The sequence below is a fragment of the Oncorhynchus masou genome, chromosome 28 (genome assembly GCF_036934945.1).
Source record: "Oncorhynchus masou masou isolate Uvic2021 chromosome 28, UVic_Omas_1.1, whole genome shotgun sequence".
Classification (NCBI taxonomy): Eukaryota; Metazoa; Chordata; class Actinopteri; order Salmoniformes; family Salmonidae; genus Oncorhynchus; species Oncorhynchus masou.
In genome coordinates, this window is record NC_088239.1 from 87,607,179 (window position 1) to 87,630,064 (window position 22,886).

At 46.7% G+C, this 22,886-nt stretch overlaps 1 protein-coding gene across 1 annotated transcript in view; it reads right to left on the reverse strand.

Moving 5' to 3' along the window:
- Nucleotides 1-12,669: 12,669 nt before the first annotated feature.
- The window catches only part of LOC135516938 (phospholipid phosphatase-related protein type 1), a 28,053-nt gene continuing 17,836 nt past the window's right edge, over nucleotides 12,670-22,886 (reverse strand). Inside the window, exons 3-7 of the mRNA XM_064941004.1 lie at nucleotides 19,975-20,163; nucleotides 17,486-17,618; nucleotides 16,623-16,873; nucleotides 13,397-13,573; nucleotides 12,670-12,798 (exon numbers count right to left, since the gene is read on the reverse strand). Of these exons, the coding sequence (XP_064797076.1) occupies nucleotides 12,670-12,798; nucleotides 13,397-13,573; nucleotides 16,623-16,873; nucleotides 17,486-17,618; nucleotides 19,975-20,163 (879 nt within the window). The remainder of the gene's footprint in view (nucleotides 12,799-13,396; nucleotides 13,574-16,622; nucleotides 16,874-17,485; nucleotides 17,619-19,974; nucleotides 20,164-22,886) is intronic.

Here is a 22,886-nt window from a genome sequence, read left to right on the forward strand (position 1 = left end):
AAGTCGCTCTGGATGATTTCTAAATGACTTAAATGTAAATGTAAAAGTGTCAGGATGATGTTTGGTAGCTGTAGAGGTGTCAGGATGATGTTTGGTAGCTGTAGAGGTGTCAGGATGATTTATGATAGCTGTAGAGGTGTCAGGGTGATGTATGATAGCTGTAGAGGTGTCAGGATGAGTAGCTGTAGAGGTGTCAGGGTGATGTATGATACCTGTAGAGGTGTCAGGATGATTTATGATAGCTGTAGAGGTGCCAGTTGTGATGATGTATGATAGCTGTAGAGGTGTCAGGATGATGTATGATAGCTGTAGAGGTGTCAGGAGATGTATGATGCCAGGTGTCAGGATGATGTATGGTAGCTGTAGAGGTGCCATGATGATGTATGGTAGCTGTAGAGGTGTCAGGTCATCTATGGTAGCTGTAGAGGTGTCAGGGTGATGTATGACAGCTCTAATCACTGCATCTGACAACCTTCAACTAGAGAAGGATACTCTGCCACCAGTCGACCCAGCACACCAGTCCATTCAGCAGTCTGCCCAGGTCAGCAATGCCCATTTGTCCCTCCCGGATAAATATGACGGAGTCGAGGATTGGTACCAGCACGGAACCCCATCTCAGTGGCTTCCTACTCAATTGCTCCCTCTATTTTGCACAACAGATGGGACCGAGAGGTCCCAGGTTGCCATGGTTATTTCTCTGCTGACTAGGTGGGGGTTGGAGAGGGCTTCAGCCATATGGGAGAGAGGAGAGGAGAAGCTGGCTTCGTATGAGGGGTTCATGGCTCTGTTCAGATGTATCTTCGATCATCCGCCATAGGGCAGAGAGGGGAGTGCGCTCCTATTCCAACTACGGCAAGATGAACAAACCGCTGCCGAGTACGCGCTCACCTTCCAGACAGTAGCAGTATCCAGTGGATGGAATGAGCCGGCACTCCGTACGTTATTCAGAAGAGGACTGTGCAGGGAGGTCCAGACGCAACTGGCATGTTGAGACGACAACCTCTCCTTGGAGCCTGAACGACGCAGACGGAGACAGCTGAGGTTCTGTCCCTATTGTGGTCAAGGGGGGCACCAGCTTCAGCAGTGTCTGGTACATCCCAACTCGGTATCCCTGGTCACATCTGTCCATTGATTTTGTCACTGATCTCTGATGCTTTCACCACCATTTTGGTTTCTCTAAATCCTGCCGTTTTATCCCCCTCTGGTCTCCAGGTCGCTGAGGCAGTGTTCCAGCAGGTCTTCTGGCATTATGGCCTTCCGGAGGACATCGTCTCCGACCGTTGCCCCCAATTCGCATCACGGACATGAAGAGCCTTCATGGAGAAGCTTGAGGTCACGGTCAGCATCAGTCTAAAGGGCAGGTGGAGAGGATGAACCAGGAGCTGGGGAAGTTCCTGAGGAGCCACTGCCAGGACCGGCAGGGGGAGTGGGCCCAATTCCTTCCAGAGTACGCCCAGAACTTGTTACGTCACTCCTCCACCAGGCTGACTCAGTGTGTTCTGGGTTGTCAGCCGGTCCTGGCTCTGTGGACCCCGGGCCAGACCGAAGCTCCTGCGGTGGTTTAGGCACACAGAAAAAGTGTGGAGCGATACTCACGTCAGACTAAAGCGCACTGTCCAATGTCTGGAGTAGGAGGATCGCCACTGCAGTTAAACTCCCGTGTTCCATCATGTTCTACCAGGAACCTCCCACTCCCTGCAAGAAGCTGATCCCCGGTTTGTGGGGCCGTTCAAGGTTCTCCGAAGGGTCAACGAGGTGACGTATATATTACATCTACCCAGTGACTACCGTATCTCACCTTCCTTTCATGTCTCCCTTCTCAGGCCGGTGGTTTCTGGTCCCCTGGCTAAAGCTGTGACCCCTCGTGGGGGGGGGGGGATTCTGTCACGTCTACTCCCACGCTCCTTCGGCGCTCGACGTTGCCGATTTACAAATCACTGCCTCTGACAACCATCATTACGTTCACCTGGCAAAATCGACGTTGCCGATTTACAAATCACTGCCTCTGACAACCATCATTACGTACACCTGGCACCATCGTTACCCGCACTAGCACCTCATTATGAGACTCACCTGGACTCCATCCCTTCCCTGATTGTCGCTCCCTTTGATTCATTCCCCAGGCAGTATTTGTTATGTGTTTATGTCCAGACGCTACTCTTGTTTTGTATCGTTCCATGTTCATCGTATTATTAAACTCACCACCTGCACCTGCTTCTCGACTCCCAGTGTCTACGTTAGTCTTGTCCAGAGTAAAGCTGTTCTCTTCCCTGGGGGCTGTCAGGATATATTAGGAGTTATTTTCATGGGTTTGAATTTGTTCTTATTTATTAACAAAGATAATCAAGTTTCATCTCCTGTGTGTGTGTGTGTGTGTGTGTGTGTGTGTGTGTGTGTGTGTGTGTGTGTGTGTGTGTGTGTGTGTGTGTGTGTGTGTGTGTGTGTGTGTGTGTGTGGCTAATCTCTTTACAATGACATATTACTGCCAAACACATCTAGTTGATTTTGTTGTGATTATAATTACATAGTCACCAAAACACACACAAAACATGGAGCGCTGATTATTTCTACCAAGGGAGGATCATATCTACCACAGAGCAGCCTATTCCCTTTATACACTACTTTTGACCATTGGGACTATAAGGAATAGGGTGTCATTTGGGACACGTGCAGGAGATGACTGGAATGACCATTAAGATCCAGTCTAGGAGCCACTGAACAAGATGAGTTACAAGTGAACATGATTCCGAAGTAAACATTACTAAACACTTGTGAAAGACTACTCAGTCAGATTATATTGTCACTTGCAGAATAATCTTTGGGAATGCAGGCAATTTAATTAAATGATGACTGCTAAATTTATGCTAAATACTACCATTAAGTGTTAATGCCTTCGAAGCTGGTGTTTGGAGGATATATTGACACAGATGTTTGTTAGGCCCGACACGAAGTTGAACACCGGCTTTGAGGCCATTAACACTTTTATACAAACGGGTTTCCAAAATAATGATTCATATAATATACAAATAATAAAATGATTGACATATTTTCATTAAAAACATTTTCATACATTTATTTATACCATTTCATCCTTTTCACAACATCCTAACACCAATCTATGGTTTGCTACCCAAGCCGGCTTGTCGTTCAAATCAAATCAAACTTTGTCACATGAACCGAATACAACAGGGTACCGTGAAATGCTTACAAGCCCTTAACCAACAGTGCAGTTCAAGAAAGATTTAAGAAAATATTTACAGAATAAACTAAAGTAAACAATTATAAAAAGTAACAATAAAATAAGAATAACGAGGCTATTTCGGATGCGGTACCGGTACCGAGTCAATGTGCGGGGGTACAAGTTGAGGTAAGTCAATGTAAATAGTCCAGGTGGCCATTTGATAATTGTTCTTATGGCTTGAGGGTAGAAGCTGCTAAGGAGCATTTTGGACCTAGACTTGGCGCTCTGGTACCGCTTGTGGTGCGGTAGCAGAGAGAACAGTATATGACTGGGGTGACTGACACATTTTTGGGCCTTGGATGGCAGGAAGCTTGGATGGCAAGAAGCTTGCCCCCAGTGATGTACTGGGCCGTACGCACTACTCTTCGTATCGCATTACAGTAAGATGATGAGCAGTTGCCGTACCAGGTAGTAGTGCAACCAGTCAGGATGCTCTCGATGGTGCAGCTGTATAACTTTGAGGATCTGGGGACCCATGCCAAAGGATAAGGCATTGTTGTGCCCTCTTCACAACTATCTTGGTGTGTTTGGACCATGATAGATCGTTGGTGATGTGGACACCAAGGAACTTGAAACTCTCAACCCGCTCCACTACAGCCCTGTTGATGTTATTGGGGGCCTGTACGGCCTGCCTGTTCCTGTAGTCCACGATCAGCTCATTTATATTGCTCACGTTGAGGGAGACGTTGTTGTCCTGTCACCAAACTGCCAGGTCTCTGACCTCCTCCCTAAAGGCTGTCTCATTGTTGTTGGTGATCAGGCCTATCACTGTTGTGTCGTCAGCAAACTGATGGTGTTGGAGTCGTGTTTGGCCATGCAGTCGTGGGTGAACAGGGAGTACAGGAGGGGACTGAGCACGCACCCCTGATGGGCCCCTGTGCTGAGGATCAGCGTGGCAGATGTGTTGTTGCCTACCCTCACCACCTGGGGGGCAGCCCGTCAGGAAGTCCAGGATCCAGTTGCAGAAGGTGTTTAGTGCCAGGGTCCTTAGCTTAGTGATCAGCTTTGAGGACACTATGGTGTTGAACGCTGAGCTGTAGTCAATGAATAGCATTCTCACATAGGTGTTCCTTTTGTCCAGGTGGGAAAGGACAGTGTGGAGTGCAATAGAGATTGCATCATCTGTGGATCTGTTTTGGGCGGTATGCAAATTGGAGTGGGTCTAGGATTTCTGGGATAATGGTGTTGATGTGAGCCATTACCAGCCTTTCAAACCAATTCATGGCTACGGACATGAGTGCCATGGGTCTGTAGTCAGTTTGGCAGGTTGCCTTTGTGTTCTTGGGCACAGGGACTATGGTGGTCTGCTTGAAGCACGTTGGTATTACAGACTCAATCAGGAACATGTTGAAAATGTCAGTGAAGACACCTGCCAGTTGGTTAGCACATGCCCCGGAGCACACGTCCTGGTAATCCATCTGGCCCCGCCAGGTCTTACTCACATCGGCTACGGAGACAGTGATCAAACAGTCATCCGGAACGGCTGATGCTCTCATGCATGCCTCAGTGTTGCAAGCCCTGCCACATCCGACGAGTGTCGGAGCCAGTGTAGTATGATTCAATCTTAGCCATGTATTGACGCTTTGCCTGTTTGATGGTTCGTTGCAGGGCATAGCGGGATTTCTTGTAAGTATCCGGGTTAGAGTCCCGCACCTTGAAAGCGGCAGCTCTACCCTTTAGCTCAGTGCGAATGTTACCTGTAATCCATGGCTTCTGGTTGGGGTATGTTCGTACAGTCACTGTACGGGACGACGTCCTCACTGCACTTATTGATAAAGCCAGTGACTGATGTGGTGTACTCCTCAATGCCATCGGAAGAATCCCAGAACATGTTCCAGTCTGTGATAGCAAAATAGTCCTGTAGTTTAACATCTGCTTCATCTGACCATTTTTTTATAGACCCGAGTCACTGGTGCTTCCTGCTTTAATTTTTGCTTGTAAACAGGAATCAGGAGGATAGAGTTGTGGTTGGATTTACCAAATGGAGGGCAAGGGAGAGCTTTGTACGTGTCTCTATGTGTGGAGTACAGCTGATCTAGAATTTTTTATTCCCTCTGATTTCACATTTAAGGTGTTGATGGAAATTTGGTATAACCGATTTAAGTTTCCCTGCATTAAAGTCTCTGGCCACTAGTAGCGCCGCCTTTGGGGAATGATTTCCTGTTTCCTTATTTCCTTGTACAGCTGGCTGATTCCGGTCTTAGTGCCGGCATCTGTCTGTGGTGGTAAATAAACAGCCACGAAAAGTACATCTGAGAACTCTCTAGGCAAGTAGTGTGGCCTGCAATTTATCATAATATACTCTACCTCAGGCGAGCAAAATCTAGAGACTTCCTTAGATTTCATGCACCAGCTGTGTATACATTTGCACAGACTGCCCCATCCCTGGTCTCCTGGAGTGTGCTGTTCTATCCTGCCGGTACAGCATGTATCCAGCTAGCTGAATAGCCATGTCGTCATTCAGCCACGATTCCGTGAAACATAGGATATTACAGTTTTTAATGTCCCGTTGGTAGAATATTCGTGATCTTACCTCGTCTAGTTTATTGTCCGATGATTGCACGTTGGCGAATAATATTGACGGTAACGGCAGCTTTCCTAGTTGCCTTCTGCGGGTCCGGACGAGGCATCCGGCTCTTCCTCCTCTGCGTCGCTTCCTTTTGCGAATAATTGGGATGTCTGCAATGTGGGGTGTTTGGAGAATATCGTATGAGTCCTGCTTGTTGTTGAAAAGATCTTTGTCTAATCCGAGGTGAGTGATCGCTGTCCTGATATCCAGAAGCTCTTTTCTTCCGTAAGATACGGTTGCAGAAACATTATGTATAAAATCATTTACAAATAACGCAAAAAGAAATAGCACAATTGGCTAGGTGGTGACCATCTTTTTTCTTTTTGTCCAGGTGTAAAAGTGCAGTGTGGAGTGCTATTGAGTTTGAGTCATCTGTGGATCTGTTGGGGCAAATTGGAGTGGGTCTAGGGTGTCCTGGAGGATGCTGTTGATGTGTGTCCTGACCAGCCTTTCAAAGCACTTCATGGCTACCGACATGAGTGCTACGAGGCGGTAATCATTTAGGCAGGTCACCTTCACTTTCTTGGGCACAGGGTCTATGGTGGTCTGCTTGAAACATGTATGCATTACATACTCGGGGGAGAGGTTGAAAATATCAGTGAATACACTTGCCAGTTGGTCCGCGCATGATTTGAGTACACGTCCTGGTAATATGTCTGGCCCCGCGGCTTTGTGAATGTAGACCTGTTTTAAGGTCTTGCGCACATCGGCTACCAACAGCGTTATCACAGTCATCCAGAACAGCTGGTGCTCTCATGCATGCTTCAGTGTTGCTTGCCTCAAAGCAACCATAAAAGGCATTTAGCTTGTCTGGTAGGCTCGTGTCATTGGGCAGCTCGTGTCTGGGTTTCCCTTTGTAGTCTGGAATAGTTGAAGCCCTGCCACATCTATTTTTTTTTTTTGCCATATCTAACAAGCATCAGATCCGGTGTAGTTTGTTCTATCGGTTCGGTCGCTCGACGCGACTCAGTCGTTCAGTCTTCTTGTTCTGTATTTATGGAAGGGACCCAGTCATTTATTCTAAATGTTCCATTGCCATATTGACTGGCGATGTTCTTATCCCTTGCTTTCTAGCTAGCCAACTATAGCTAACTTAGTGACATTAAAAAGTGCAGCCAGAAAAACAGCAAAGTAGCTGCATTTGCATAAGATGTTTTATAGTGACATATATTTGGAAACATCTATAACAATGAGCTAATGAGGCGCGATTTTGCCTGGCATAGGACATTTGCTCATGGCGTAGAAAATCGGATCAAATACAACGCATTACAGAACTTGTGAAGTCAATTCGGCTTTTTAATACAAGAGTATAGCAAGCCGGGATGGTCCGCGGAACACACTCCACTTTCCAGAGCCCCGGCTCCAGTATTTATCCACCTATCTCATATCGGTCCACCCCATATGCAGATAAACAAAGAATCAGGGAAATATGTATATCATTATCTTTTTAGTTCAGGCTTCCTACTTGCTTCCGCCCACTAACACCCACATCTGCTTTCCGTTAGATTATAATAATGGCAAGACCCTTGCTTTGACCTAAAACTAATATACGTCCCTCTAACCTATGACCTATGCTTTGACCCTGTAATTAGCTCCATGTGTTCTTTTGTATGTATGTCTTTATCTCGGATCAGCAGACTGTGTGTTTCCTTTAGTTTTTGGTGTGTCCAGCCGTCTTGGCGCCTACATGTCTCCTTCTCTTAATGTCATCTGTTTTTAGTGTTCCGCTATCCTATACGTCTTATGTCGCCTTTTCTTCATGTGGTTGTCTAAAATCTGTAGACTATGTGTCTCCATCCTTAGTGTTTCCAGCTGTCTTGGCACCTCCATGTCTCCTTCTCTTCATGTGGTCTGTTTAGTGTTCAACTATTCTATACATCTATGGCCTCCTCTGGTCTCCTCTCCTATACAATAGACAATGTATTTTACCAGAATGGCAAATGCACTCTATAAGTGTATCTCTTTCTTGTGTTACTATATTTATGCTCCTCCATATATGTCTATCTCCCAAACTCACTTCTCAGGACCCTATTGTTCAGAGGAGGTAGCCAACAACACGATCACTTGAAGCTGGAAAGGCTGCGTTCATTTTTTAAACATTTTTGTATATATCCATAAAAATGATGCCAGCTGATTCATGATTTCAACTGGTTGAGAAACGCTGCCTGTCTGTCGGGATTCGACACATTCATTACTATGGGACCACTGGAATTTGAATCTTGAAACAATGTTGTAAATGTCGGAGACAGACAGCAAGGTTTATACCAATCTCCTCTGTTTAACTAAATGTTAGTCGAAAAGAAATGTGAGATAATGACCTCTACTATCATAAGCAGACAAGTTTATAAATTGCCTGGCTGGGCTGATGAGACAGTGGATTGCACAGTCAGATGGAACAGAGTAAATAGGCATTTTAACGTCATAGATTTAGCCGGTGGTAATTTGTGGATTAGACACCAGCTGGAATGCGCTTTTAACCAAATCAACATTCAGGAAGACCCACTCATTGTAGAAAGGCCAACAAAGACTGTTGAGATTTGGAATAAAAATGCCCACACAATTGATACTCTGCTATGGACTATTTATTTTGTTCACAAATCAAGAAAAATATATGCAGCATTTCTAAATAAATATGTATTTTTCAAAGAAATACAAATAAGAAATATCTATTGAAACAGTTCAACTGTTTAGTTCCATGCTGAGAGAATGGCAGCTTCTGTATTCTGCCATGAAGGAAAACAATACCACACCAAGTCACAAGTCAATGAGACGTTTTTGTTCCTAAACATAATGAATACCAAAAACATTCCTGAAAAACAGCAGCCAGAAAAAAAAAGTGAAAATATTTTACAGCGATTAAAAAAAAAAAAAAATAAAAACTTTAGTCAAACAGAATAGATAGAAGTATTTGTACAAATCCCACAGAATGACATCAATATTTCCATAACATTAAATACTGCATATTAGATTTACTTTGTGATGTAAAACATGAGAGAGAGAGGAGGAATGGCTATGTAAGTCAGTCTTGACAGACAGTTCGGTTCGGACCAAAGTTCCCAGGTTTTCCAGAAAGCCCAGGAGGATTCACAGATTTTCTGCTGATTATTTTACAACCCTAATGCAGACCTACAGTAATAACATCTTCAGGATTAGGTAGGCTACAGCACATACTCCCTTATACAAAAATGTACAAAACATCAGCCTCTAACTAGTTACACCAGAATACTGTTCTTTTTTACAGTAGTAGTATGACAGTACAAAACATTGTGCCTAGAAGATGTGTTGAGGAGACGCAAAGGTGACCCGGTGCTGACCCCCCTCGGTCCCCGCTAGTCATGTGACCTCGGTCATCGATGCCGAATGGTTCTGGAAGACAGAAGGGAGAATGTTGGTTTATACTGTGGTTGATGTCCAGCAAACATAAAGCAAGCGAGTGAGGTAGGCATATCCCAAACTTGACCAGACCAGCAAAACTAACATTCTGGAAGACAGAGGCATTTTTGTTAAGAATTTCATAAGCAACTAAGAAAACTAAATTGAGGCAAAATGTTTTGGCATATAATGAATTTAAACAAACAATTTTGGCATATACCGAAGCATAGGTAACTGCCAACATAAAGTGTCTTAATAGGGCATTGGGCCACCACCAGCCAGAACAGCTTCAATGCACCTTGGCATAGATTCTACAAGTGTCTGGAACTCTATTGGAGGGATGAGACATCCATTCTTCCATGAAATATTAAATATTTTGGTGTTTCACTGATGGTGGTGGGAAACGCCGACTCAGGCACCACTTCAGAAACTCCCATAAGTGTCCGATTGGGTTGAGATCTGGTCACTGACGACCATGGCATATGTTTTACATCGTTTTCATGTCACTGAATGGTTTGATGAACGACTCGTACCTGTGGACGGGGACATCCTATGGGGGCATAGCCAAAATAATGGCCCATCATTTTTATACATGGCCCTAAGCATGATGGGATTGTAATTGCTTAATTAACTCCACACCTGTGTGAAAGCACCTGCTTTCAATATACTTTCTTGGCCTCATTTACTCAAGTGTTTCCATTATTTTAGGCAGTTACATGTACAGGGTAAAGTAGATGGATGTGTATTCATGTACATCCTAAACCTGAGAAAATATATCCTGACAAAGAAATGAAAGTCCCACACATTCAAAAGTACAGCAGCTGAATAGCAAAGCAGGTGATGGCCCCGGTACAGTATCTGATGGCCTCTGCAGTAGTATTGAACAGTAGTGTTTAGTGGTTACCTGTGCAGTAGTATTGAACAGTAGTGTTTAGTGGTTACCTGTGCAGTAGTATTGAACAGTAGTGTTTAGTGGTTACCTGTGCAGTAGTATTGAACAGTAGTGTTTAGTGGTTACCTGTGCAGTAGTATTGAACAGTAGTGTTAAGTGGTTACCTGTGCAGTAGTATTGAACAGTCGTGTTTAGTGCAGTAATATTGAACAGTAGTGTTAAGTGCAGTAGTATTGAACAGTAATGTTAAGTGGATATCTGTGCAGTAGTATTGAACAGTAGTGTATTGAACAGTTGGATACACTATAGTGAACAGTAGATATTGAACAGTAGTAGTATTAGTAGTGGTGGATACCTGTGCAGTAGTATTGAACAGTGGTAGTGCAGTAGTATTGAACAGTAGTGTTAGTGTTACCTGTGCAGTAGTATTGAACAGTAGTGTTTAGTGGTTACTGTGCAGTAGTATTGAACAGTAGTGTTAAGTGGATACCTGTGCAGTAGTATTGAACATTAGTGTTAAGTGGATATCTGTGCAGTAGTATTGAACAGTAGTGTTGACATTTAGTATTTGAACAGTCAGTTTAGCAGACGCTCTTATCCAGAGTATTGAACAGTAGTGTTTACCTGGAAATGTTAAGTTACCTGTTCAGTAGTATTGAACTTAAATAGTATTGAACAGTAGTGTTGTATACCTGTGCAGTAGTATTGAACAGTGTTAAGTAGTATTGAACAGTGGATACCTGTGCAGTAGTATTGAACAGTACAGTAGTATTGAACAGTAGTGTTAGTGGATACCTGTGCAGTAGTATTGAACAGTAGTGTGTGCAGTAGTATTACAGTAGTTGCAGTAGTATTGAACAGTAGTGTTTACCTGTGCAGTAGTATTGAACAGTAGTGTTAAGTGGATACCTGTGCAGTAGTATTGAACAGTAGTGTACTAGTAGTATTGAACAGTAGTGTTAGTGGATACCTGTGCAGTAGTATTGAGTGGATACCTGTGCAGTAGTATTGAACAGTAGTGTTAGGTACACTATAGTATTGAACAGTAGTGTTAGTGGTTACCTGTGCAGTAGTATTGAACAGTAGTGTTAAGTTAGTGGATATCTGTGCAGTGGTAGTATTGAACAGTAGTGTTAGGTACACTATAGTATTGAACAGTAGTGTTAAGTGGTTACCTGTGCAGTAGTATTGAACAGTAGTGTTAGTACCTGTGCAGTAGTATTGAACAGTAGTGTTAAGTGGATACCTGTGCAGTAGTATTGAACAGTAGTGTTGCAGTAGTATTGAACAGTAGTGATTACTGTGCAGTAGTATTGAACAGTAGTGTTAGTAGTATTGAACAGTAGTGTTAAGTGGATACTGTGCAGTAGTATTGAACAGTAGTGTACCTGTGCAGTAGTATTGAACAGTAGTGTTATGGATACCCAGCAGTATTGAACAGTAGTATTGAACAGTAGTGTTGGATAGTGTAGATTGAACAGTAGTGTTAAGTACACTATAGAACAGTAGTGTTAAGTGGATACCTGTGCAGTAGTATTGAACAGTAGTGTTAAGTATTGGATACCTGTGCAGTAGTATTGAACAGTAGTGTTAAGTGGATACCTGTGCAGTAGTATTGAACAGTAGTGTTAGTAGTATTGAACAGTAGTGTTAGTGGATACCTGTGTAGTAGTATTGGTAGTGTTATGGATACCTGTGCAGTAGTATTGAACAGTAGTGTTAAGTGGATACCTGTGCAGTAGTATTGAACAGTAGTGTTAGGTTAGTAGTAGTATTGAACAGTAGTTACCTGTGCAGTAGTATTAGTAGTGTTAAGTGGATACCTGTGCAGTAGTATTGAACAGTATACACCTGTGCAGTAGTGAACAGTATTGAACAGTAGTAGTTACCTGTGCAGTAGTATTGAACAGTAGTGTTAAGTGGATGTAGTATTACCTGTGCAGTGGATATTGAACAGTAGTATTGAACAGTAGTGTTAAGTGGTTACCTGTGCAGTAGTATTGAACAGTAGTGTTAAGTGGTTACCTGTGCAGTAGTATTGAACAGTAGTGTTAAGTGGTTACCTGTGCAGTAGTATTGAACAGTAGTGTTATTGAACAGTGGATATACCTGTGCAGTAGTCTGTGCAGTAGTATTGAACAGTAGTGTTAAGTGGTTACCTGTGCAGTAGTATTGAACAGTAGTGTTAAGTTACCTGTGCAGTAGTATTGAACAGTAGTGTTAGTAGTATTGAACAGTAGTGTTATGGATACTATAGTATTGAACAGTAGTGATACCTGTGCAGTAGTATTGAACAGTTACCTGTGCAGTAGTATTGAACAGTAGTGTTAAGTGGATACCTGTGCAGTAGTATTGAACAGTAGTGTTAGGTACACTATAGTATTGAACTATGCAGTAGTATTGAACAGTAGTGTTAAGTGGTTACCTGTGCAGTAGTATTGAACAGTAGTGTTAAGTGGATACCTGTGCAGTAGTATTGAACAGTGTAGTGTTGAACAGTAGTGATACCTGTGCAGTAGTATTGAACAGTAGTGTTAAGTTACCTGTGCAGTAGTATTGAACAGTAGTGTTAAGTTACCTGTGCGAACAGTAGTGTTAAGTTAGTGTCTGCAGGGGGCTCTGGATGCGGGGGAAGGTCATTAGAGGGAGACCACGGTAATCTTCACTCTTCTGTTTGGCAGGAGGGGAGTGAGTTCCTTTAAAGTTGTTCACCACACAGATACCCTGAAGGAGACAACGTCACTGAAACATTCCCTGACATGAAAACGTCACAGAGCAAAAGGCTGAACAGTATTAGGGTTCCCAGGGTTACAGACATTACAGCATCCCATCTCCATGACTACGGCAAGGAAGAATATCCACGAGAAGAGCCACTGGCCAATCAATACATTTGATCCATTTAGAAAATTCACCCGTGGGCAATGTGTCAACTCAAATATTTTGGCACTGAGCAAATGTATGGTCTGCTGAGCGCACAGTTCAACATTGTGAAAATGTGTAACTTCCAGTGTGCTTTTACTGTATACCTTGTGGTTGAACCTGCGTTAAGTTACAGTTTTAACAGTGTCCAAGTAGGCTACTGTGGCTATTTGATCATAATGTAGACCTACCAGAGAGGCCTACCATCAAAAACAATGGAGAAAATGCATCCCGTAACATTTTACCATGGAAATATCTGTTCTATCATTCAGCCTACAGTAGCAGCCAATATTTATTCTGCGCGCAGCTTAGAGGGAATATTACATCCTCATCAGGTAGATCAGCTCCCATTGTGTGCTGAAAGAGATCAACACAACCAGATAAAACGACCTTTAGTCCTCACCAGGAAGAGAGCGATACAGCTACCAAGGATGAACCCAGCGATGACATCAGAACAGTGGTTCCGGTACTCCGAGACCCGGTTGAGCCCGGCGAGGAAGGCTGTACAGAGGGTGCCCAGGCACAGCACCGGTTTGGCCAGGCGACTACTCTTAGTCTTTATGGTGCTAGTGATGTACATCTGGAACAGGGAGAGACAGGGAGAGGCAGGGGGAGACACGAGAGGTAGTAACTGTCTCTATGGTGTCTGCCCAAGCTAAAAATGTCTCCATCATCATAATAAAGTTGGGCCAGTTCCAGCAGTACTCACAGTGACGCAGACAGCGGAGTAACAATGACTACATTCTACTGTGAAACTCATTCTGATTATCATAACCCTTACAAGTGACATCGACAGCAGAGTCGAGGGTTAGGGTCAGTAAAACTCACCGTGACGTAGACAGCAGAGTAGACGCTGAGCGAGGGTTAGGGTCAGTAAAACTCACCGTGACGTAGACAGCAGAGTAGACGCTGAGCGAGGGTTAGGGTCAGTAAAGCTCACCGTGACGTAGACAGCAGAGTAGACGCTGAGCGAGGGTTAGGGTCAGTAAAGCTCACCGTGACGTAGACAGCAGAGTAGACGCTGAGCGAGGGTTAGGGTCAGTAAAGCTCACCGTGACGTAGACAGCAGAGTAGACGCTGAGCGAGGGTTAGGTCAGTAAAGCTCACCGTGACGTAGACAGCAGAGTAGACGCTGAGCGAGGGTTAGGGTCAGTAAAGCTCACCGTGACGTAGACAGCAGAGTAGACGCTGAGCGAGGGTTAGGGTCAGTAAAGCTCACCGTGACGTAGACAGCAGAGTAGACGCTGAGCGAGGGTTAGGGTCAGTAAAACTCACCGTGACGTAGACAGCAGAGTAGACGCTGAGCGAGGGTTAGGGTCAGTAAAACTCACCGTGACGTAGACAGCAGAGTAGACGCTGAGCGAGGGTTAGGGTCAGTAAAGCTCACCGTGACGTAGACAGCAGAGTAGACGCTGAGCGAGGGTTAGGGTCAGTAAAGCTCACCGTGACGTAGACAGCAGAGTAGACGCTGAGCGAGGGTTAGGGTCAGTAAACTCACCGTGACGTAGACAGCAGAGGGTTAGGGGGTCAGTAAAGCTCACCGTGACGTAGACAGCAGAGTAGACGCTGAGCGAGGGTTAGGGTCAGTAAAACTCACCGTGACGTAGACAGCAGAGTAGACGCTGAGCGAGGGTTAGGGTCAGTAAAACTCACCGTGACGTAGACAGCAGAGTAGACGCTGAGCGAGGGTTAGGGTCAGTAAAACTCACCGTGACGTAGACAGCAGAGTAGACGCTGAGCGAGGGTTAGGGTCAGTAAAACTCACCGTGACGTAGACAGCAGAGTAGACGCTGAGCGAGGGTTAGGGTCAGTAAAACTCACCGTGACGTAGACAGCAGAGTAGACGCTGAGCGAGGGTTAGGGTCAGTAAAACTCACCGTGACGTAGACAGCAGAGTAGACGCTGAGCGAGGGTTAGGGTCAGTAAAACTCACCGTGACGTAGACAGCAGAGTAGACGCTGAGCGAGGGTTAGGGTCAGTAAAACTCACCGTGACGTAGACAGCAGAGTAGACGCTGAGCGAGGGTTAGGGTCAGTAAAGCTCACCGTGACGTAGACAGCAGAGTAGACGCTGAGCGAGGGTTAGGGTCAGTAAAACTCACCGTGACGTAGACAGCAGAGTAGACGCTGAGCGAGGGTTAGGGTCAGTAAAACTCACCGTGACGTAGACAGCAGAGTAGACGCTGAGCGAGGGTTAGGGTCAGTAAAACTCACCGTGACGTAGACAGCAGAGTAGACGCTGAGCGAGGGTTAGGGTCAGTAAAACTCACCGTGACGTAGACAGCAGAGTAGACGCTGAGCGAGGGTTAGGGTCAGTAAAACTCACCGTGACGTAGACAGCAGAGTAGACGCTGAGCGAGGGTTAGGGTCAGTAAAACTCACCGTGACGTAGACAGCAGAGTAGACGCTGAGCGAGGGTTAGGGTCAGTAAACTCACCGTGACGTAGACAGCAGAGTAGACGCTGAGCGAGGGTTAGGGTCAGTAAAGCTCACCGTGACGTAGACAGCAGAGTAGACGCTGAGCGAGGGTTAGGTCAGTAAAACTCACCGTGACGTAGACAGCAGAGTAGACGCTGAGCGAGGGTTAGGGTCAGTAAAACTCACCGTGTAAAACTCACGTAGACAGCAGAGTAGACGCTGAGCGAGGGTTAGGGTCAGTAAAACTCACCGTGACGTAGACAGCAGAGTAGACGCTGAGCGAGGGTTAGGGTCAGTAAAACTCACCGTGACGTAGACAGCAGAGTAGACGCTGAGCGAGGGTTAGGGTCAGTAAAACTCACCGTGACGTAGACAGCAGAGTAGACGCTGAGCGAGGGTTAGGGTCAGTAAAACTCACCGTGACGTAGACAGCAGAGTAGACGCTGAGCGAGGGTTAGGGTCAGTAAAGCTCACCGTGACGTAGACAGCAGAGTAGACGCTGAGCGAGGGTTAGGGTCAGTAAAGCTCACCGGGTTACGGGCGAGGTTAGGGTCAGTAAAACTCACCGTGACGTAGACAGCAGAGTAGACGCTGAGCGAGGGTTAGGGTCAGTAAAACTCACCGTGACGTAGACAGCAGAGTAGACGCTGAGCGAGGGTTAGGGTCAGTAAAACTCACCGTGACGTAGACAGCAGAGTAGACGCTGAGCGAGGGTTAGGGTCAGTAAAACTCACCGTGACGTAGACAGCAGAGTAGACGCTGAGCGAGGGTTAGGGTCAGTAAAACTCACCGTGACGTAGACAGCAGAGTAGACGCTGAGCGAGGGTTAGGGTCAGTAAAGCTCACCGTGACGTAGACAGCAGAGTAGACGCTGAGCGAGGGTTAGGGTCAGTAAAACTCACCGTGACGTAGACAGCAGAGTAGACGCTGAGCGAGGGTTAGGGTCAGTAAAGCTCACCGTGACGTAGACAGCAGAGTAGACGCTGAGCGAGGGTTAGGGTCAGTAAAACTCACCGTGACGTAGACAGCAGAGTAGACGCTGAGCGAGGGTCAGGTTAGCAGGTTAGGGGGTCAGTAAAACTCACCGTGACGTAGACAGCAGAGTAGACGCTGAGCGAGGGTTAGGGTTAGGGTCAGTAAAACTCACCGTGACGTAGACAGCAGAGGGTTAGACGCTGAGCGAGGGTTAGGGTTAAGGTCAGTAAAACTCACCGTGACGTAGACAGCAGAGTAGACGCTGAGCGACGCGTCTTTGGAAGGGAAGGAGCGTCGAGCCTTCTCCACGACGACCGGGCTGCCGGTACAGATGTTACCGTTGGAGATGAACTGGTGGGTGAAGCGACACTCGGTGCCGGTGTAGTTGGGTTTACACACAGACAGGAAGTACGGCGCCAGGTTACCCGTCACCACCTGGCCAGCGTTCACAAAGATGTCTGTCGCAAACAGACCAAACGCAAACACACCTGGAGAGAGAGAGAGAGAGAGAGACGAACAGAGAGGGAAAAGATACAGAGACACATGAAACTAAATGCTTCATTTCCAATGTTCATGAAATATGACTTATTATCTGCCCTTTGTATTGTAATACTCTGAGCCTGGTGGTGCCCCTCTGTCTGGGGTTCCTTTGTTCTGGAGGGAGAGACTGAGAACAATGGGCTGGCCTGTGTCCCAAATGGAACCATGTTCTTTATACAGTGCACTACTTTTGACCAGGGCCCTGTGTGTGCTGGTCAAAGTAGTGTACTATGTAAGGAATACAGTGCCATTTTGGGCATTTTAACTTGGTGTCATTCAGCACTGTAACAGGCGTAGTGTAACAGGGTGCCATCGAGCACCCCGACACAGTGTCATCGAGCACCCTGACACAGTGTCATCAAAAATCTATCGATGTGCACTTAAACCTAATTGCTGCAGTAAGTCGCTATGAATAAGAATTTCAGCTAAATTACTTTTTTTAATTTACAAAAAAATACTATAAAATAGTTTAAGAGTTGGCTACTCAACATGTAACTACGTTCAACATCTAATATACAAGTAACACCACTGACATGACCAGTAGGTCACCAATAACTAACCAATAAACCTGATGACTCTCCTGGTGAGGCCGTTCAGGTAGCAGCACTTCCCCGTCACCATGGTTTTCTCCTGGGTTAGTAGCACCGCCCGTGTGGACTTCATCATGTACATGGAAACCTCCCCGATGAAGATCTGAAGACAGACACATTGTTACACTGAGTGTACAAAATATTAAGAACACCTGCTCTTTCCATGGCATAGACAGATCAGGTGAAAACTATGATCCCTTATTGATGTCACTTGTTAAATCACTGTGTAGATGAAGGAGAGGAGACTGGTTAAAAGGAGCCTTGATCTAACAAAGAGGGTGAACAAAGACAAAATATTTATAAGTGCCTTTGAACGGAGTTTGGTAGCAGGAGCCAGGAGCAACAGTTTGTGTCAAGGCTGCAATGCTGCCAGGGTTTTTCCATGCTCAACAGTTTCCTGTGTGTTTCAAGAATGGTCCACCAACCAAAGGACATCCAGCCAACTTGACAACTATGGGAAGCATTGGAGTCAACATGGGCCAGCATCCCTGTGGAACGCTTGCAACACCTTGTAGAGTCCATGTCCCGACAAATTAGCATTAACACCCAGCCCTAACCCTTGTGTCACCTAAAACCCTCACAAACATTTACAGATGCACAATCGAGAGCATCCTGTCGGGCTGTATCACCGCCTGGTACGGAAACTGCTCCGCCCACAACCGTAAGGCTCTCCAGAGGGTAGTGAGGTCTGCACAACGCATCACCGGGGAAAAACTATCTGCCCTCCAGGACACCTACAGCACCCGATGTTACAAGAAGGCCAAAAATATCATCAAGGACATCAACCACCCGAGCCACTGCCTGTTCACCCTGCTATCATCCAGAAGGTGGTCAGTACAGGTGCATCAAAGCTGGGACCGAGAGACTGAAATATAGCTTCCATCAAAGCCATCAGACTGTTAAACAGCCATCGCTATCATAGAGAGGCTGCTGCCAATATACTGACTTAACTCTCGGGCCACTTTAATAGATGGATTTAATAAAGGTATCACTAGTCCCTTTCAATATCTTTAAATAATGCCACTAAGTCACTCTGGATAGGCACGCCTGATAAATGACTAAAATGTAACACTACTCTGGAGCAGTTAGTTGGTCTTGTGTGGTTCAGTTGGTAGACCGTCAGGATATGTTTGATTCCCACTGAGGATTTCATATATACATGAACATGCATGACTATTATTTTTATATATATATATATATATATATATAGAATATATATATATATATAATAGAACACCTTTATTTAACCAGGTAGGCTAGTTGAGAACAATTCTCATTTACAACTGCGACCTGGCCAAGATAAAGCAAAGCAGTTCGACACATACAACAACAGAGTCACACATGGAGTAAAACAAACATACAGTCAATAATACAGTATAAACAAGTCTATATACGATGTGAGCAAATGAGGTGAGAGAAGGGAGGTAAAGGCAAAAAAAAGGCCATGGTGGCAAAGTAAATACAATATAGCAAGTAAAACACTGGAATGAGTTGCTTAGGATAAAAGTGTATGCTAAATAGTATATATTATTATTTATTGAGTGTGGATGTAATGGTAGGCTACCTTGGGCAGCAGGTAGCCTAGTAGTTAGAGCACTGGGCCATTAACTGAACGGTTGCTGGATCGAGTCCCCGAGCTGAAAAGGTACAAATCTGTTGTTCTGCCCCTGAACAAGGCAGTTAACCCACTGTTCCCTGGTAGGCCGTCATTGTAAATACGAATTTGATCTTAACTGACTTGCCTAGTTAAATAAAGCTGCAGTCTGTGTTGGCGCCAGAGACGGGCATGTAGAGCTGCTATGGCTGCTGCAGAACTGTCGGCAGTAGATCTACAGTGTAGCAACAGTGCCATCTAATGGTCGTTCTCTGAATTAATTCAACCGTGTCAGTGCCTCAGTGACTTAAAAAAAACATCTGTTTTTTCCTCCAGTGAATCTAGCAGTCATAATTAAACCTAGAAGTCAATATTTCAGTAGAAACGAGGCTAATGGGAGCATGTGATCTGTAAATAATACAGGATGCAGGATTTTAATTCGAGCCAGTTTGCTACAGGAGGAATAATCCTTATTACATTTTTCGGAAGGGGAAATCAAGTCTGAAATTTAAAAAAAGTGGAAATTATATAAACTTCAGAAGCCTTCTTAAAACTCAAATACAAGTAAATTCTCAACCACAAAAGACTGATCAAATTAAGAGCCTACATCAGTAGGATATATATCTTCATTAAATATATAATACAAAGATAATGGAGGATAATGTGAGATGATTTACTGAGAAAGCAAGATAGCGAGAGCAAAAAGACAGAAAAACAGTTACTGTACTCAAGATGGCGATGGGAGCCAAGCCGCTTATTGTGACAGAGAGAGAGAGAGGAGCGAGGGGGCAGAGAGACAGAAGAGAGATGGACAGACAGAGGGCAGAGCCAGTAAGACAGAGTCAGTCAGTAACCTAGTACTCACGATGATGGTGGGAGTGGCGGCGACCACGCAGTAGAGGATGAGGGGAGGGATGAAGCTGCTCTCGTCCACCCCGGGGTACGGCTTCATCAGGTCAGCATCGTTGCAGAAGAACCCCTGGACGTGGATGCCGAACGTGTCGGTCAGCTCAAAGTAGTAGGCCAGCAGGACGGTCCCTGCCATTATCACCAGCTGGGGAGACAACATCAGGGAGATATCAGGATGGAACCCTAACCTAAATACAACCTGACCTAACTCAAAGTAGTAGGCCAGCAGGACGGTCCCTGCCATTATCGCTCTACCGCCGACCCCCAGCCTCGCTCTACCGCCGACCCCCAGCCTCGCTCTACCGCCGACCCCCAGCCTCGCTCTACCGCCGACCCCCAGCCTCGCTCTACCGCCGACCCCCAGCCTCGCTCTACCGCCGACCCCCAGCCTCGCTCTACCGCCGACCCCCAGCCTCGCTCTACCGCCGACCCCCAGCCTCGCTCTACCGCCGACCCCCAGCCTCGCTCTACCGCCGACCCCCAGCCTCGCTCTACCGCCGACCCCCAGCCTCGCTCTACCGCCGACCCCCAGCCTCGCTCTACCGCCGACCCCCAGCCTCGCTCTACCGCCGACCCCCAGCCTCGCTCTACCGCCGACCCCCAGCCTCGCTCTACCGCCGACCCCCAGCCTCGCTCTACCGCCGACCCCCAGCCTCGCTCTACCGTTTACTAATAGTGCACATACATTTGCCCTCCTCCCTACACTATAACATGACAGTCTAATCAAATATCTGTTTCGGTAAGCTAGGCGTATGTCACTTCTTCACAGGAGAGGCATTTAATTCAACTTTGGCAGAAATGCCTTCTGGAACATGTGCCTTTTAATGTGCCTTAATAACAGACTTGTATGCCATCTGTAAATAACAATCTATCCCTCAATGTAACCAAGACTAAGGAGAGGATTGTGGACTACAGGAAAAGGAGCACGTCCCCATTCTCATCGACGGGGCTGTAGTGGAGCAGGTTGAGAGCTTCAAGTTCCTGGTGTCCACATCAACAACAAACTAACATGGTCCAAACACACCAAGACAGTTGTGAAGAGGGCCTAACAAAGCCTATTCCATTTCAGGAAACTAAAAAGATTTGGCATGGGGGTCCTGAGATCCTCAAAAGGTTCTACAGCTGCAACATCGAGAGCATCCTGACCGGTTGCGTCACTGACTGGTATGACAACTACTCGGCCTCCGACTGCAAGACACTACAGAGGGAAGTGTGTATGGCCCAGTACATCACTGGGGCCTTGCTGCCTGCAATCCGGGACCTCAATACCAGGCGGTGTCAGAGGAAGACCCTAAACAGTGTCAAAGAACCCAGCCAAACCCAGTCATAGACTGTTCTCTCTACTACCGCATGGCAAGCGGTACCGGAGTGCCAAGTCTAGGACAAAACGGCTTCTCAACAGTTTTTACCCCCAAGCCATAAGACTCCTGAACAGGTAACCAATGGTTACTTGCATTGTCCACCCCCAACCCCTCTTTTACGCTGCTGCTACTCTCTGTTTATATGCACAGTCACTTTAACCAGATCAACATACTACCTCAATCAGCCTTGCTACTAACAGGCGTATGTACGTAGCCTCGCCACTAACGGGCGTGTGTACGTAGCCTCGCCACTAACGGGCGTGTGTACGTAGCCTCGCCACTAACGGGCGTCTGTACGTAGCCTCGCCACTAACGGGCGTCTGTACGTAGCCTCGCCACTAACGGGCGTCTGTACGTAGCCTCGCCACTAACGGGCGTCTGTACGTAGCCTCGCCACTAACAGGCGTCCACGCCACGAACGGGCGTACGTAGCCTCGCCACTAACGGGCGTCTGTACGTAGCCTCGCCACTAACGGGCGTCTGTACGTAGCCTCGCCACTAACGGGCGTCTGTACGTAGCCTCGCCACTAACGGGCGTCTGTACGTAGCCTCGCCACTAACGGGCGTCTGTACGTAGCCTCGCCACTAACGGGCGTCTGTACGTAGCCTCGCCACTAACGGGCGTCTGTACGTAGCCTCGCCACTAACGGGCGTCTGTACGTAGCCTCGCCACTAACGGGCGTCTGTACGTAGCCTCGCCACTAACGGGCGTCTGTACGTAGCCTCGCCACTAACGGGCGTCTGTACGTAGCCTCGCCACTAACGGGCGTCTGTACGTAGCCTCGCCACTAACGGGCGTCTGTACGTAGCCTCGCCACTAACGGGCGTCTGTACGTAGCCTCGCCACTAACGGGCGTCTGTACGTAGCCTCGCCACTAACGGGCGTCTGTACGTAGCCTCGCCACTAACGGGCGTCTGTACGTAGCCTCGCCACTAACGGGCGTCTGTACGTAGCCTCGCCACTAACGGGCGTCTGTACGTAGCCTCGCCACTAACGGGCGTCGTCTGTAACGTAGCCTCGCCACTAACGGGCGTCTGTACGTAGCCTCGCCACTAACGGGCGTCTGTACGTAGCCTCGCCACTAACGGGCGTCTGTACGTAGCCTCGCCACTAACGGGCGTCTGTACGTAGCCTCGCCACTAACGGGCGTCTGTACGTAGCCTCGCCACTAACGGGCGTCTGTACGTAGCCTCGCCACTAACGGGCGTCTGTACGTAGCCTCGCCACTAACGGGCGTCTGTACGTAGCCTCGCCACTAACGGGCGTCTGTACGTAGCCTCGCCACTAACGGGCGTCTCGCCACTAACACGTAGCCTCGCCACTAACGGGCGTCTGTACGTAGCCTCGCCACTAACGGGCGTCTGTACGTAGCCTCGCCACTAACGGGCGTCTGTACGTAGCCTCGCCACTAACGGGCGTCTGTACGTAGCCTCGCCACTAACGGGCGTCTGTACAGAGCCTCGCCACTAACAGGCGTCAGTATGTAGCCTCGCCACTAACAGGCGT